Source organism: Ruditapes philippinarum, unplaced genomic scaffold (assembly GCF_026571515.1).
Source record: "Ruditapes philippinarum isolate M1 unplaced genomic scaffold, ASM2657151v2 ctg5809_1_1_1_1, whole genome shotgun sequence".
In the NCBI taxonomy this organism is placed as follows: domain Eukaryota; kingdom Metazoa; phylum Mollusca; class Bivalvia; order Venerida; family Veneridae; genus Ruditapes; species Ruditapes philippinarum.
Genome location: NW_026857730.1, coordinates 26056 through 45049, shown reverse-complemented (window position 1 = coordinate 45049; position 18994 = coordinate 26056). Strand labels below are relative to the sequence as shown.

At 31.8% G+C, this 18994-nt stretch overlaps 1 protein-coding gene across 1 annotated transcript; it reads right to left on the bottom strand.

Annotated features, from left to right (window-relative positions):
* Nucleotides 1-8008: 8008 nt before the first annotated feature.
* On the bottom strand, nucleotides 8009-18510 carry LOC132750736 (neurogenic locus notch homolog protein 1-like). Its single transcript, XM_060740771.1, has 11 exons — nucleotides 18492-18510; nucleotides 17712-17873; nucleotides 16699-16775; nucleotides 15838-15912; nucleotides 15196-15385; nucleotides 14488-14595; nucleotides 13334-13444; nucleotides 11111-11218; nucleotides 9706-9813; nucleotides 8834-9005; nucleotides 8009-8466 (listed from the first exon to the last, which is right to left on the bottom strand). Exons 1-11 carry the CDS (start codon nucleotides 18508-18510, stop codon nucleotides 8091-8093), a joined length of 1506 nt encoding a protein of 501 aa, XP_060596754.1. The 3' UTR covers nucleotides 8009-8090.
* Nucleotides 18511-18994: the final 484 nt, after the last annotated feature.

Here is an 18994-nt window from a genome sequence, read left to right as displayed (position 1 = left end):
GTTAATTTTTTAAACACCTCTGTTACCAAAAAATAATAGTTTTTAAAGCAAAATTCTTAAAGAGGAGATAACTTTTGAAATAAAGATGATAGATTTATGAACATTGTCATACATGATGTAAGTGTAACAAAGAACAATTATTTTAAGTTTAAAGATACCATTAATAGTCAGTAAAAAATAACAATTTTCAAATATACCATTAAAATGTATAGTAACAAAGATGAAAATTAATAAAAGAGATTATTCTGAAAATATTGCTTCAAGATTTATAAACCTTGTCATATTATAATGACGTGGGAGTTTGTAGTAAATCCTATAAAGAATGAAGGAGTAAAAAATACTAATTTCTCGAAAAATATATAATAAACATATATATGAAGTTTAAAGTAGATACATTAGTTATTAAAGAAAAACAAACATTTTTGTTCATGAAAATTCTATGTTCAAGGGATGTAATTCTGATAAATTTTGTGCTAGAGTTGTAAACCTTAACACATATGATGTGGCTGATGACCAGACGCTTATATTTTAAGTTTGAAGTAAACTCCTTAAGAAATAAAGAACTTTTGTGAAAAAACCGTAACAACTTAAATCAGAAATCTTGAACTTCAGTCTATTTGTTGCCATAGCAACCAGAATTTTTAACATAGGAAAAGTGAAAATAATGTGCATAATCTCCAGACTGCAATCTACCCATGTTTTAAGTTTCGTAAAGCTATTTTCAGTATTTTTTTTGCGTTATCACTGGATCCAGTTTATGAGTTAAATTTGCCATATTTTTAGTCTATTTATTGCCATAGCAACCAGAATTTTCAACATGGGAAGAAAAGGAAAAGACGTGCATAATTTCCATACTGCTGTCCATCCATATATCAAGTTTCATAAAAATATTTTCAATACTTTTTGCGTTATCGCGGGATCCAGTTTTGTGGACTGACGGGCGGACAGACAGACGACAAAAGGTAAACCTAAAGTGCCCCCCCCCCCGGTTAAACCGGTAGGGGACTAATAAAAAGTGAAGTGAAAATATCTATACATTACATAATAAGGTATAATACGGCATTCTCTCCTTTGATGTACAAACGCCTTGTTTAATTTTATCATTTTGATATGGAATGTAGGTTACAATTGGAGAATTCAAATCTGAACTATGACTTTTGTGACACGATTTCACTATATTCATTGAATAAAGTGTCATTTTCAAATACTGTGTGATGTGCGACCTTTAAGGTTTCAATTAAGTTTCAAACGGAATTCCGTTAGGGTTTGGCCGCTTTAGACGTAGTTTCGCGACATTTAATAATCATTATCGTAACGTACATCCCTAATCACCTTTAAGATATGTTTGTAGAAGGGCACGATTGATGACGGATTTGCGTAACTCATTTGATATTCAGTGAAGATCCATGTCTATAGATACCTTTATATTTTTTAAATAAATATTAAAAAGTGTATTGTTTGCGTGATAAACCTTTTATAACAAACCTGACAGGAAAAAGAAATGCCTCATCCCAAACTATTAAAACAGGATAATTGAATACGTCAACGTCATTTACGTGAAGTTTTTTTGACGGCAGAGTTAACTTCTCTGATTGATTATTGTGTCGTACACTGTAAGAAAGTGATTTTTTTGAAGCGAGGCGTACAATATCGTAGATTATACCGTGGTGACATTCTAAACATACGTCCTAGTCGACAGTCTTCTTCGGCTCGTAACCATCCCCAGGACTGTTGGAATAATGCCATCTTTAGTGACGAGTCACGATATAAGTTATTCAATGCTGACAGGCGTATACGAAATTGAGACGCCGAAACGAATGTTACTTTAATACAGTGCACAACAATTTCGTCGAAAGAACCTAGTTGAATACGACAGATTGTCGAAAATAACATTTGGTCGAACACGACAGTTTGTCAGAGCATCATATGCGATAATTTGAGTGAAATGTTTCACAAGAAAATATCAAACAAGCTATAACTGATCAACTGCTTAATTAATGTGTTTACAAGATTATAAAGCTGACAATAATGTGGTTAAATATCTACTTAATTAGTTAATTAATTTTTTAATACGCAAAATTTTTGTCAAGTGGTGAGTGAGTAACAACTAAAGGCGGTAAAACGATGACTATCACTAACGTGGTAGTTAAGTGGCCTACTACTTTTCTTAACGCGTTCATCAGTTAATTCTTATCTTTTTGATTATACAAATCGTAACACTAGTATTTTGGTCTTATGTAGCACGTTGACCACTTTATCATTGTGTACATTATGTGGTTGAAACAATAAATTAACTAGTTATTAAGTATTGATTTCATTAATATTGCGATAATTAAGTGGTCAACTACGTAATAACACTATACATTTATTGTATTAGCTACCGTAAATTCAGTTCAATATTTATTTTGCATAAACATACATAATGTTCATCTCTAAACAAAACTGCATGACAGATGCGTAACATGCAATCATGGAGAAAATTCTGAAAAGCAATGACCTAAATGACCAATCAGCATCATGTAGACGTCTGTTGAGATGAAACATATTCTCGTTTCTAAACATTCGTTTCTATAAGTAATTATGTTTTTGCTAAATTTCGTTATCAACAAGTACAAATGTTAATGCAATGCAACAACTGAGAAGCTCCGCGCAAAGAAATGGCTCATTACAGATACCTAACCAAATTATTCCTACGCAAAATATGCTTTCACTGATGCCCACCTGTTGGGAAAGTAATTCCATTGAATAAAAACAAGACTTACAAGACTTGTAAATGTAATGTGACATGGCATGACAGTAGTGCAACAGTGTCACTTCTGTAGTCAGTAATATAGGATGAGAAAAATATCAAAGCATGTATATTTTCTTTGTCACCAATAATCCTACTCCTATGTTACAAATATCAACAACTAACCATGACAGGTACAAATGTTGCTGCAATGCAGCAATTGAGAAGCTCCGCGCAAAAAGTTACAGATACCTTACCAAATCATTCCTACGCACAGGTCATGTTATATTCAGATTAAGTACTATTTTAGATTTTTTCCGAATGTTTTGTAAATCATTTTTTGCATAATTATACTTATCCTATGCACTGTCCATAATTAAAAAGAGGCCAGATATTTAATTTGAAAAAATGCTTTCACTGATGCCTACCTGGTAAGGAAAGTAATTCCATTGAATACAAACAAGACTTACAAGACTTGTAAATGTTATGCGACATGACTGTACTGTGTTCTATTTGTGTCACTACTGTAGTCAGTAACATAAGATGATAAAAATATCAAAGCCTATTTTTTTAATATCATAATTGTAAAAAATATACAAATAGTAACAAAAGGGACTAATATTATAATATAGTAATATTACATGCATTGTTTCATGTCAAATTAAAAAAATATGGTTTCTTTCAATACTGATAGAAGAATGTTACCTGAATTTTAGGGAGTTATGAGGAAATTCACTATGCGAGTCAAAGATATAAAAGCTACTTGCATTGGTGAAAAAGTCTAAGTTCAAAAGGGGCATAATTCTGAAAATGGTATTACTACAGTATTGAACTTTCTCACAAATGTTGAGTGATAATAAGAAACATATATATGAAGTTTGAAGTAGATACAATAAAGAAATTATTTTTTAAAAAAGAAGAAAATTATGAAAATTCTAAGTTCAAGGGAGAAAATTCTGATAAATTTTGTGCTAGAGTTGTAAACCTTGTCACATATGATGTGGTTGATGACTAGAATTATATTTAAAGTTTGAAGAAAATACCTTAAGAAATAAAGAACTTATAGTGAAAAAAAACGTTAATACTAGAATCAGAAATTTTGAAATTCAGTCTATTTGTTGCCATAGCAACCAGAATTTTCAACATAGGAAGAAAAGAAAAGGATGTGCATAATCTCCAGAATGCAATCTACCCATATTTAAAGTTTCATAAAAATATTACAAGTAATTTTTGCGTTATCACTGAATCCAGGTTATGTGTAAAATTTGCCGTCATCTACACATGGGATTTCGTCGGTTACAATCGCGCAGGTGTCCTCAACCGAATAATAGCCCAAGAAATAGTACATGAATTTGATCCTATGAAACTCCCATACTTTGTCGGGATATCTTAAAAACTTCCATATTTAGCCTTTTCAATTTCGAATTAAGTTATCCAAGATAAAATATGAACGTATTTGATTGATAAAATCGTTGTAGCCCCCGTAGTATTATTGCACAATATGCAAATAACTGCTGAAACGATTTACCGCTGTCGAAAAAGTAGGACAGCAAATTATGCTATAATTAAGGAGTAAGCTCAATAATTCATAAAAAATATTAGTAGGAAATAAATATTTCTCCATTAAACAGTTTTGATTAACAGATCAAAAGTTTTTCGTGACACTAGAATAACTCGCGCATTATGAAGAAGAACTCTTTCCGTGACTCATACCGCGGATTTAGCTGAATATGCAGCAGTTATTAATAAATTAGACTATAGTACAATGGTTAGTATTGTAAATATCTATTTTTGAAAATGCATGGGATCAACACTTTACCACCGCGTAGTCTTTCATGGTTATCTTTCATGGTAATCTTTCTTGAAGGAAGTTATAATATCAGTTCTACTTCCGATTCTTGTGTTTTGTTTACATAATTTTCTAGGTCACGATATGAGTTAACCTGCTATGACAACACTATTCTAAAAATAGATTCTGCATCACATGTGCTGACTTTCGGAGTACACATTATACATGTAATAAACCAGCGGATACTTACTTTGTTTACATGAAATACTTTAAGAAATTCTATTGTAAGAAGCAAACAAGTTGAAAATGGAATTTAGTGTAAAATTGAAAGGGACAACTAAACACTGTAGTGCTTAAGTGACATTTAAATTAAAATTAAAACGATGTGCTCTGGCCTCTTGTAAATGAAAAATAAATTCTAAAAAAATACACCATTAATTGCTGATGATTTTAACCAAAAATATGTTTAATGAGACATATCCAAGAGAAATAAAAATATAAATGACTTATATTTTATTGTCTATATGCTCACTATGATATCACACGAAGCAATTCTAATTAACTTTCTCACATGTATTATGTATTATTCTTGAAGTTTATTTGCACAGTTATATTTTAGAAATATTTCGTTGACAGTTTTTTTTTCTATTTACATATCATTTCTTGGAATAAATCGATAAGGACACTGATTTACAAGTTTAATCAGAGTTTTTAAGGCATAAATTTCATTCTTTATCTAAAAATTTGGACTTGTTCTGCTTGAAAGTAGAAAATCTGAATAATATCAGATTGGAACACATAAATCTCGAACTTGTATGGAACACATTTTCTCTGTTATACCTTTTGTTGTTTTTTTCTCAAAAAAGTCTTAATGTCTCTCCGGTTGCATGTCCGTCGCATTCAGTGCTGCAGCACTTTGATCAGTCTATTTGTTGCCATAGAAATCAGAATTTTCAACACAGGGAAAATAGAAAAAGACGTGCATAATCTCCATACTGCCATCTATCCATATATCAAGTTTCATAAAAATATTTTCATTACCTTTTGCGTTATCGCGATATTCAGTATTGTTGACTGACGGAGGGAAACTTAAAGTCCCCTCCGGTAAACGGGTAGGGGACTATAAACAATACACCTCATATGTTACCAATGATGCGATCTATCTATTTATAGTCTATGCATAATGAGGTTCCATCCGTCCGTACGGTCATAAAATGCAGCTTTAGCTGTCAGTATGGACCACGGACATGTCAACCTTAAAGAGTTAATTTTGAAGCACAAAGTGTCCGTGCATTACCACTAATAATGTGTGTGTTTGTGTTTGTTTACCCTCGCCACCGGAAAGAGACCATATGGGCGAGCAGCCAATAATAACAATGAAATGTAACTTTATGTACTAAAGTTATAATTATTTCAAAACAACCAATATATCAACATGTTATTATTAAACATTTAGTTACATAAATATAAATTAAGAATAATTATCAAAAGCAAAATTATTAAAGTCTTTTGCCTGAAATCTTCTTTATATTGACAAATTCAATCACAAATAGTATACTTGATATGCTATGTGTAAATGTAATTCAAAATGTAACAAATTATAATTTCATGTACTACTTAAAAAGGGAAATAAGAAATTTATAACCTAAGTGTCAAAAATCAGAACATTTATAGCTATTTATAGCTTTCAAATTCATGTACAGAAGAACTGCTTTCCGGTTCTCATTCATTAATATGAAACGCTGCGAATCACCGAAGGAGGAACCAATATAATAATCGAAAGGAGTTATTAAATCCGAATTTATTTTTAGCTGTAAATCGAAGGGACTAATTGATAAAATCTGGGCCAATGGACAAAAAAAATAGTTAACACAAATAGCTCCGCGCCCACAGGCGAGGAGCAATAAGAAATATAAAAATCCATATGTAAATCAGCCAAAAAAAAAACTTTCTTGGACTATACTTCTCAAAATGTCCTAAGCATGTTTCGAGACAAATGGTTTATCATGATATAACAAGAAGAGCATTGATGCAAAGCATCAAAGGGCGTTCAAGCAAGAAATGCAGCAAATGACGATGAACTAGTAGACATCTGATGACTAGATATTCTTATAAAGTGTTCAGTGGTTAATAGGATTTTACCAGAATTGTATATCGTAGATAAATGGTAGGACAAAAGACATTGTTCATCATAAACTTTGGTGTTTTGCTAGAGATTAGAATATTGAATGTTTTTTCTTTTGAACATACAAAACAATAGTCAAAATTAACAAAGACTGTTTTATCATTCATTATTATAAATGTTACAAATATACAAATAGTAACAAAAGGGACTAATATAGTAATATTACATACATAATTTTTCATGTCAAATTAAAAAAAAGGTTTCTTTTAATACCTGGGATTTAAGATTTCAAGTCCCAGGTTAATACTGAAAGTAGAATAAAAAGACCAAATTGAGAAATTTTTGTTTGTTATACACGTTATATGGTGATACATTATTAATAACTGTTACCTGAATTTTAGACCGGTATGAGGAAATTCACTAACATCATGTTCGTGCCAGTCAAAGATATAAAAGCTCATGAACATTGGCGATACATAAAGAGCTATTATTAATTGATTTATTGAGAGATAAATATACCATTTTGTTGTATTGCTTCAAAACCCTCTGTGTTTATATTCCTAAAAAACATAACACCTCACGAACGTTTCTGTTGTTAATATGTCACAGTATTCGGCAAAAAAAACAACATTCCACTCAAAACCACCATAAAACCGATTGCCTTCAAACAAAATAGAATCAACTTCCTACAGAAAAATTTCGAGAAATAAGGGTAGATTTAAATATTCCCAGTAAAAATGTCAGAAGAGCAATCAGGGCCGTAAAAAAGGAGCTATATACCGGAAAGAACCTACGGAAAAGACACTTTCAAAATCATAATATTGTGATATAACTATTCGTAAAAAATGACCTTCTTATTTTTTATCGATAAAGAGCGCAATTTATTGTGAATATGTTTGCATTTCTCTTCCTGCAAAATTCTCCATTGTCATATTTATTATCATAGGGCGACACGAATGACCATTTCGTTAAGACTTAAACTACTTCTATAAATATATTTTCGAACTTTCACAATGATAAAGTCATATTGCTATTTATAGCTTTCGAATTAATGTACAAGGTGTTCCAGTTTTCATTCATTAATATGACATGCTGCGAATCACCGAAGGGGAAACCAATCTATGACTTTACATAATAGAAATCGAAAGGAGTTCTTGATTCCGAATTTATTTTTAGCCGTAAATCGAAGGGACAAAAAAGAGTAAATACAAATGGCGCGGAGCATTAATTAGTAAAGGAATTGTATTAGTGTTTTTTTATCCAAATGAAATTAAAAAGAGGTAAAATATGCCAACATTTATGAAGTTTTTATAGCTGATTTAAGTAAGACTCAACTGAAGCTGTTTTATATATCGCTTTATTCCGTTTCATCCTATTTTATTTTTAATTTTCAAAACTTTACATTCTATTCATACATTTTTTTTTTGCTTAAAATGTATTTACAATTATTATGAACAAAGAAGGTTCAAAACTTTGTCAACAAAAGCATTGTCAACTAGGTCGGATTCCTTTCCGACAGTCAAAGCATGGGCACTGTTTTTGGCGATAGATCCAAGCATCTGTGTGTTGACATTGCCAACTCCAATGGTAGTTATAGGTATATAATCATTTGTTCTATCCGCCATAGATTTGACATTATAGTTGCTAATTCCAAAAGGACCAGTGATGATTAAAGCTACATCCGGGACGTTAATACGTTCACCAATCCCCCGGGTTCCTTGCATGTATAGGCTATAAACTGGTGCATATATGTCCGGACTTGGAGCCTTAAACAGATGGTACTGGTTACCGATTGCGGATATAAGATTACTTTTAGTGGTGTACCTTTAAAATATATTAAACAAACGTTGCTATAATTGTTCCAAAAACTAATAATATATGAATTATATGTTCATGTGCATTTATTAATTGTTGTCCAAAAACTGGATAAGTCATTTTTTTTTATAAACATATTATAAATGTTGCCAAAACAAGGGTAAGACATAGTCATATCATTATACATGTTACAAATGTCGTTCAAAAGCGGATGTAAAAGGTTTTTTTTCATATATGTGAATGTTACAAATGTGCCCAATAAGGAGTAAAACAAGGTAATATTTGACTAAATTATATACCTTTTCACCTTACAAAACATTATTCTAATTAATGAAAATAACTAAATAAACGGCATAAATACTATAAGCACACATACGAATTAAGTCCCCATCTATTGTACACACTGGATTGCGCAAAGACTGTAAACTCCATCAGCACACCGTTAGATCCTATCTGCATTTTATTGATTAAGTTTTGCAGGAATTGTATTGTAGATTGATGATTTAAAAGCAATAGGTCGATCCTGACAAGAATGTCGCGGCTACAAACTAAAAATGAAATAATTAAAGATCTTGTATGTTGTATTTAAGATTGTTACCACATTTTATATATGTATATAGTTATGCTTCTAAAACAATTTTCAAACATCGAAGAATATGTAAAAAATGTACTGCAAATATTTGTCAACATTATATGTAATCATTTAAATATATGCATTCATTTCTTATTGAATAATTTGTCTCAAACTTTACAGAAAAAATTTCTTATTACTCCCCCTTTATTAGCATGAAAATGTAAATTCGGTAATATCTTTACAAATAATGTTTTTTGGAACTTATAATACATTGTTTTGATAAATTTTCATTTGAGCGTTATATTTATGATATAAAACCATAAAAAATTATATTACAGGATCTTTAAAGACAGTGAAAAATAATGTCAAGTAGTTAGTGATGGAATGTCACAAGAAATGCTTTGGGGGCAATGTTGTATGCAGAGGATATAAAAATGTCTTTGCAATTAATGTGATATATATGTAGTGGCCAGAAGAAAATGAAAATACAATCTTAGTCACGTGATTTAAGGTAAAATACCAAATGAAAACAAGACAGAGACAGAATTTAATTTTTCCAAATTGGCGATATTTAATAGCTTGCTCTTACTGGACAAAAATGTCCTGAATTTGACTACAAATATAGAAAGAAGTTACGTCTATAGACAAAGTGAAAAATGTAGGGTACAACGTACATTTCTCACAGTGAGTTCCCACATATCCGACTGAACAACTACACTTAAAAGTCACCAAGTTATTCGTGCAGTGTCCATGTACACAGGGATTAGAAGTACAATGGTTTGCTGTAAAGAAAATTAGGATATTAAAATAATTATTTTCAAAAAAATGTATTTAACAGGTTGAAGTGGTAACTGATTTGCCAAGAACCACATCTAATTTGATAAGATCAGATAGCGAGTAAGTCAACACATGTTTAGCTAGATTATGTCCATAGGACACTTATACGGCCCCGGAAAAATGAAAATGTTCCAACCTCGATGAACAAATTTTGACATATTTTGTTTCAGCAGGCAGAGATAAAAGACAGTCTCATTGTGACATTGACCTTTATCTAACGACCTGAAACTCAATTGGGGTAATATTTTTGTCATAAGCAGTTTCTTTACAAAGATTCATAAACCATAGCTTATTCCTTCTAAAATTTTGGTTTGACTTAGATTAGTGTCACTATGACCTTGATGTCCAACCTTGTGACTTAAGGATAAAAAGGATCATCCATCGGCCATTGGCATGCATGTATAAATTTTACAACCTAAGATTATTCCTTCTTAGATTAATAATCTGATAATTAGTTGGCACAAAGTAGCACTGTGACTTTGACTTTTTACCTAATGACTTCAAAATCTATCGGGATTCTTTTCAGGCCATCGGCAATGTTCCTACCACACCAAATATACCTAGACTTACTTCATGATTAATGTTGAAAAGTGCTTAAACTGTGGCTATGGGGCGTAGAGGTAACTTGCACGTTCAAGTACCGTCCATGAACAGACTCATTTAAACCGAACCTGAAACATTTTCAATTTTGACGTTTCAGGCGTTCTTTAGTTTCTCTATTTCTCAAGTTAATGATACGATAATGATAGCAGGATGTGCGTACTTGTTGTCTACAGATGGGCAGACGGACATATACACGGACAAACAAACCGACATCATAGTATGCTTCTATGGAATATTTCTGGGCATAAAATGTATTATAATCTTCTTTATAGAATCTTCTAATTTATATGGCAGAAAAGTAAAGCTATATGGGAAAGGAAAGATTAAACAAGAACAATCAAATGAAATAAAAAAGGTTACGTTAAAATCTGGAACAACAATTTTATAATAAAATTGCACATTGAGTCTGACTATGAAAAAAAATGAAAAGGTGCAAAATCTTAAACCCCTCAAGAACCGGCTTAAGCGGTATTCAATCTTCAATATTACCGATTCAAGTGTCTTGTAAAATACTTTGTATTATAAAGGCATATTCGTTGGTAATAATAAATGTTGCAACATCTGTTATACCCCCTAGCACCGGCTAAAGCAATATTTAATATGCACCCTAATTAAGCAGGGACCGAAATAAAAACCTACCTCTATCACAGCGATTCCCCATATATCCTGTTGAACAAATACATTTATACGGCTGGAAATTGTTCATACAGAATCCATGTACACAAGGATTTGAAACACAATGGCCCCCTTGAAAGAAAGATATAACTGAACTAAAATTATGGTTTTCAAAATACATACTTTATCAAAACTTACAAAGTCGTAGATGTATTTGGAGAGATTCTGAGATTTATTTTTATTAGAAGAACATTTTGAAAGATTTTATATTGTGATAATTTGAAAGATGTATAAAAAGGGTTTGCTATACCGCTTGAAATGAAAAGCCCCACTCCTCCAGTTACAGTTCTGTTTGTATATCAAATGGAAAACATTATTATTTTTCAAGGTAGGAACCTTTTGATCAACAATCTTAAGAATGTAGGTAACTGGCGATACTCCTTAAAATATATAAAAAAATCTATATAATCCCATTCATGTTTGTTTGTTTGTTTGTTTGTTTCATTATTTTACGCCTATTCCCAACAGGATTTCAGTCATATAGGCGGGTAGTTTCCTAACCATCGTTCCTGGAGAGTTACACCAGTACTAGACTACCTTCCTCCGCCACTCCCATTCATGTAAAACAAATTAAGTTGTCTGTCAATACCAAAGCTGGAATAGTAGACAGTGCGCTTGACTAATGTCAGTGCTTGATAGTATGAAGAAATAAACAAAAAGAAAGATTTCATTTGAAATGTATGACATATTTCTGAGTATTGAATATTGATCAAAGAATTTTGTGAATGTTCTCTTTGCCTGTATTTGTTTTCATTCAAAATCAATGGTTGATTTATGGTCTATCTCAACCAGTTAAAAATATGATAAACAAGGTCAACAAGGAAAGGTGGCGTTCAATGAACGCAACCCCCACACGACCCAGCAACAAGAACCAGTGGCAATGAATCCAGACGGACCCATAACAAAAGCACGGACAGGTTAATCCCTAAAAATATAAATAATTTGAAACTGATAAGGAATTCAAAGAAAACAAATAATTGATTAAATAAAAGGTAATAATTTGTAACTTATAAGAAATTCAAAGAAAACAAATACAAGATTGAATAATAAACCCACAAAATAAAAGGGCACAGGGGAAAGGGACAGGAGACCCGGAGAAGGGAGATTAAAGAAATAAGACTAGGGGCAAAAGGGGAAGATATTAACCATAGACGAAAAAACAACACGGGAACAAACAAAAGTGTCATCAAAACAGTATGAAACAACATAGACATACATCTGAGGAACAAAGAGGGGCGCCGCCTGTCTTGGAACGGTCAGCAGCAAAAGTACTGATGGGGAGTTAAAAACCGGTTAATGGTGCACCAAACCTCACTCATAGCCCCACAATGTTCCTATACACAAGACAGTGAAAATAAAATGAATCCTCGCGAAGTGAAATTCTAACAGTTGTTATGGTTACAAAAGGTTAAATAAATAAAACACCAAATTGATCATGTAGAAACATATAAAAGTCCTAATGACCATAACAAAAGTTAAGCCGGTCATGGATCTCGGGGAATAATCTTCAATTATGGTCCCAAAGACATTCATTTAGTTCAAATTAAGTGTAATTAATATTTAAAGATGTTGAATCGCAAATCCTTTTCAAGAAAATTATTAACACTTTTACCAAGACCAAGAAATCTTATAGTTTACAGAAGTCATTATTCAGTCAATATTCACGTTAAAGTAATATACAAAATGTACCTTGGATAGTGATGATTCAGAAATTTTGAAATTGATATTGTTTGCAAAACTAACCAGGAATTTCCGAGTTTACAAAGGGTAATAATTTAAGGGCTGTAGGGCTTAAAAAGTGATTTCTACTTATCGTCACAAAGACATATACATGTATTTTACTAGAAGTTGAGTGTAACTACCTTCATTAACGGAAAATGTAACAAATAAGTTTCTAAGTTAACAAAGGGTAATAATTCTGTCAAGTTACTGGCTTCGGAAAGTGACCTTCTACTCTTATTCTAAATAAGTGTGCGAAATAAAAAGGAACTAAGTCATTACTGAGACATGAAATTGTACTAGACGACGCACGTAAAACTTAATCAAAGTGTTACACGGACGCTGACACCAGCGCCAGGTGAATAAAATAGTCCCACTTTTCTTCAAATTCCAGCTAATAATAACAAACAACTTTATACTGTGATGTCGTCTAAAATATTATAAACTGCTATATACATGTATTCTTACGTGAATTGCAAGTTGTACCGGCCCATCCTTGTTGGCAACGACAAAAGAAGTGTACTCCATACGGTGTGCAGGTGCCATGTACACAAGTGTTATTATAACAAGAGTTAAGAGCTGAAAGAAAAACATATGGTGCAGTATTAAAACAAAACAACATATTGAACTTGTTAAACTAGTACAATAGTTTCGCAATCCTACATCATTGTTTGTATCAATATTCAATCATCAATGTTTTTAACTTATCTGTATTGGTGTATCCAAAGACGAGCAAGGGAACACAGTCCATTAAACCGTAGATTTGATTAGCATATATTAGTCTAGCATATATTAACTAAACTAAATTAAACTTAACTAAACTAAACTCTACATTACACTGTACTTAACTAAAATTAACCTTATGTATGATTTATTTATGTAAGTTAAGGAAATTGACGAATATTGCTAAATGTTATCGAGCTACCGAAAACAAAGCGGAATAAAAAATAAGGCATATGTTGAAAATATTTTACAATAAAAATTTAATACACAAATTTGAAATTAAAATAGACAATTGAAAATTTGACATTGATACAAGATCTTACACCTTTTTACATCTGCTTTATCTTAATATACATGAATTCAAGAAATGTCATAGGTATAATTAAAGAATAGAGAACATAAGAATCCTTAAAGAAATCTCAACACGGCAAAATTGAAAATGTTGCAGGCTCGGTTTGATTGAGCCCGTTCATGGACTGTACTTTCTGGAAAGTACAAGTTACCGTCCACGCCCCCCTAGAACCGGCTTAAGCAACATTCAACATTTAACATGAACTGGTACAATTTTGAAAATCAGCAGATGTGTTCATATGGCGGTTCAATGTGACACGTAAGTGCCATTCCATGAAAAGCGGCATATGATCCCAAAGTGAACAAATACGTGTGCCCTAAACGATAAAACAAAGGGCGGAACTAAATAAAATGGAATTTTGAAAGGGGATCAGAGGTTATGAAGCCTGTATATCACAGATAAGACGTTAAAAGAATCCCTCTGATAGTGTTGTAAACGAACAAAATGAATTGATATCGCAGATTCTTTTACAATGAAATTCTGTTGACAATAAAAAGAAGCATTTTTTTCTCACCATATAGTACATAATTCTTACGTAATAACTTACCAACGTCACATAGATGTCCAGTATAGCCACTATTGCACCTACAGAAAAATGCTCCGTTTGAACTCAAACAGATACCATTGTGGCACGGGCGATTTATGCACGGATTGGCTAAAATAGAATAATTCGGATTTTGTATATGTTTTCCCACATACTTTTATTTATTACTTTAATTATTGGTAAGCTTATTTATTACCTTTATATATCGATAACAAGTAAGCAACTGTTTTGGTTCCTCCAATTAATGTTATTTTCTGGGTATTCCAAAATTTCACGTAAACATAGTATGTAACTGTAAAAGACACATTCTATTACATTGAAAAACTGTAAACATAACATAGTATATAAAGGTAAACAACACTTCTTCAGGGGCAGCAAAATCAATTGTCCGTAATCCACAGCTGGTATGGACAATAATTGTTTTTTCAAGAATTTACTATAAAGATGTTATACGGACAAGTTAAGAAATGCTTAAGAGAAAAACTGACTAGTAAGTCAAAATCCGATTTTGCCTGCCCTTTTATTGAAGTTTAAAAGCTGAATAATTTTACGCAAATTTTATCACTATAACAGTCAAAGATTATAGTTTTTTATTCGAACTTCAAAAACATACGTTCTAAAAGAATAGATAGATAATTGTTAGTATCTCTTTATTTTGGTTGTTCATTTTCTCTTATGTTCGTAATTGTAACTTAAGTTGTTCCGATATACCTGTTGGCGCAGCAGTTGCTTTAGCTGTTGTTTGAGCTGTTGTTGTTGTGGCAGTCGATGTTGGAGCTGTGGTTGTTTGTTTTGTTGATGCTAAAGTCGTGGTTAAAGGAACGTTACACAAATCTTTATCACAACAGTCAATCGTCAGAGATCTTGAATCTAACTCCCTTTTCACACCATTATCACAAAACTGTTAGAATGAGAATGGCAGAACTACCTAACAACAACAAGAACAAAAACATAAGCTACATTTTATTCAGAAACTTTCGACTTTTTACGGAAGCAATCCATGGAAAATACCATTTCAATAACAACAGGATGTTAGGGTATTTGTAATGAAATAAAAATAAGAGAAAAACATGAAAACTATATCTCCACTTGTTTTAAGTAGTCGAAAATAACAATTCTTGCATAATTGTTAGTATATTCACTTTAAGTATAATCTAGATTAAAAGGTAGAAAAAATGTTTCTTTTTCGTATAGTTGCAAAATTACCATTGTAACTGGCGTTTGTTTTTACGTCAATCCATTTCTTTTGATATATCTTACGTCAATCCATTTCTTTTGATATATCAGTTTAACATTTCTTTCTATTTCAAAGAATATCAATTACTAAAAGTAAAGAAAAAACAACAAACTTACATGTTCTGTTGCACACCCAAGACTGTATTTAATTTGTCCAGTTCTTGTCATTTTCCTCATTTCTACCAAACACATCTTGAAAAATCAACACATTAGAACAATACTTCAAATAGCCTTGTTCTTCAAAATACATATTGTTTGTTAGAAGCTCTTATTTTGCTCATTGAAAATGATAACCCATGATTTTTCAACTTTTGCACCACATGTTATTACAGTATAAATCATAATCCAAACAATCAATTGTTCTCATTTTCATTTCCAGAGTAAAAAATCTATATAAAAAGCATATTGTTTTTCATATAGCCTCGTTTTCATCTTAAAATGTATTTAATCTATACCAAACTTTATCGTACTCCTTTTAGCCTATGTGTCATGTTTGATATCTCAAGATTCAAAATCCATATTGTTACATAGTTCTGTCAAAAATGATTGTTTGAAAAAAGGTTATTATTAATTAATATTGAGAACAATTCTGGTTTTATAAGCCTCTTACACGCAGACTCGTCCAACAGACCAGTTTAAGAAAGACGTATCCGACCTTTTTACAGCTTTGAATTAAAAAAAAAGAATTAAGGGCAGATAATTCAAAATCAAGGTTAACCTGACCTCTTTCTATTACATTTCCATTTGGGTGATTTTGCACAATTTCAATAATTGGTAACTGTAAAAATTGGGGAAAAGGAGACTTACTATTGGCGATAGATAAACTAGGGCATACGAAATGAGTCTCCACAATTAACAACAATAAAGACATACATCGTTGGAAACCACACAAACAGCTTTGAGACGGTCAATGTGCAAAAATCAATACTTCAGAGATGATGTTCAAAATTAAACAAAATAATGTGCCACTTGAATTACCGTGTTCTTGTCACACGTGACTGTATTACACGAGCTCACGTCGGTAGTAGTTATTTTGCAGTTGTAGCAGGTCGTTGCTATAAAAACAGAAATTTCTTCAATATAAATGTTTTCATGACTTGTTTCTCGTAACACTTTTTCTTTTTTCTTATCGCCAAGCGTAATTTCATGAAATTATAACTTTATTTTAAGCTCCCTAATATAGTAAGTAAATATCATGAAAACAGTAGTAGTGTGTAATATGATAAGGAAAGGCAGCGTTCAATGAACGCAACCCACACACAATCCAGCAACAAGAGCCAGTGTAAAACAATAATAAGAGGATATTCATGTTTTTGTATACATGTAATTATAGAATTACAGAAAAAAAACAGAAAAACATGATTTTTCTTTTTATTATATGCATTTTTCTCCTTTTGACATTACAGTTTGAAAAACTCTCCCTTTTATTTTTTGTATTGGCTTAATTTAGAAGAAAGTAGTCCAGAAAGACACCAGTGAAAGTACGGAAAATGTGTACCTCTATTTTACTGTAAAAATACGGAAAATGAAAAGACGCATTTTATTTCTTCAAAAGTTCTCAATATTTCATTTATAAGTATATAATAATGATTTGTATTAACCTTATAATTGCGAATACAGTCGTATGTAAAAAAAAATGTATATATACCAGATATTTGTGCATACAGTAGCATAGACATAATCATACGTAAATATAGATGTTTTTTTGTACATACATTTGTGTATACAGCCGTATATAAATATATATTATTTGTATGTAACAGTTATTTGTGAACACAGTAGTACATAAATAAAGATGATTTGATTATGTGCCAGGGCGAAAAGTTGAAAAACCGAAAACAAATACCTTTTTTTTCAGAAATCGCTTTCAAACAATAAAACATTGTATAAAGCACAAACTGCTTATTATATTATTTTCCATTCACAATGACACACAAATATATTTATTTTATCCTGCACTTATAATTAGTAATCAAAGCTTTTTTTCTTACGACATTTGCCACAAAACTTTGGACAAGCTGACTGTGAAAGTACGGGTTCCGCACACAAGTTTACATTTTGTTTGGCCATGCTAGAGCATGCTACTGGATCAATATCTTCACAAGAATTCCCGGCTCCCTGCACACCAACTAGTGCCGACAAACTGTATAACCCTGAAAGCAGAATTAGAAAATATTGTATATTTATAGACAGAGTGGCACCGCTTGAAATAGGCAGCACAGCAGTTGATCTTATTTCTATATTTTATAGATATTTATTATCACCACACATATAACTTGCAACCTCGTTTAATCTGGTTTGTTGTAAAGTTTTTTCGCCCATTGTTTTCTCATTTAGGGCACACTCATTCTTTTAATTGCGCACCATACATCAGTTTACTTACACGTTTCACCGCCATACGAACACATCGGCAGATGACAAAGTTAAACATTTCACCCTTTTTATTCGTAAATGTTTAATTCTGCTCAAGTCGGTGCTAGGGGACGGTAGCTTACAATTTCCAGTACCGTTCATAAATCCAGCATGAAATATTTTCAGTCTTGCATTTTTGGGCATTCTTTAGGGAGTCTGTATTTCTCTATTTTGTCTAGAAAATTTGCAAACTTTACTAAATTAAGATGTTAGATGTTAGAGGAATGAAAGATCTCTTTGTTGTGTGTTATGAGTTTGCGCTTGAGAAGAATAACGGAATATATGCTATCTTGTTCAACAACAACAGCAGCAGCAGCAACAACAACAGCAACAGGAACAACAACACCCTACAGACAAACCAAGATCAACAGTTTTCATTACTCATTTAATGGTTCTTATTAAATTGAATAATGGTCGCATATTAATATATATCACACTAGGGCCTATATATCAACACTGATTGACGTGCAATAATATTTTTCTATATTCTTAGTAACATTAAAACGGATTATTCAAGAACGCTCCGCAGATACTTTTCTTCAAAATAGAAAAATCAGAATCCTTAAAGTAAGTTGAAAATGTTGCTAGATCGGTTTGATTGAGCCTGTTCAGGGACGGCACTAGAAAGTGCAAATTACCGACTAAAGGAGAAATCAACATTTGAATATGAAAAATGGTGACATGTTGAATTTGGATACATACACGGTTGTGATCATAAAACGGTCGTTATGGACCGACCCTTCAATATGACACAATAGTGCCATTCCATACACAAGCGACTAACGTAGAATGCTGGTGCCCTCCCTTTACGAAAAAACAATGGACGAAACTAAACAAAATGTAATTTCGAAAGGGGATTAGT

Bases quoted from the DNA above. Each gene is read 5' to 3' on its own strand.
- LOC132750736 (XM_060740771.1), bottom strand. The intron at 16,776-17,711 runs GTAAGAAAAAAA...CTGTTTTTATAG, and splicing joins AAAGTTTTGTGGCAAATGTC to CAACGACCTGCTACAACTGC. The intron at 15,913-16,698 runs GTAATTCAAGTG...TGATTTTTCAAG, and splicing joins TCACGTGTGACAAGAACACG to ATGTGTTTGGTAGAAATGAG.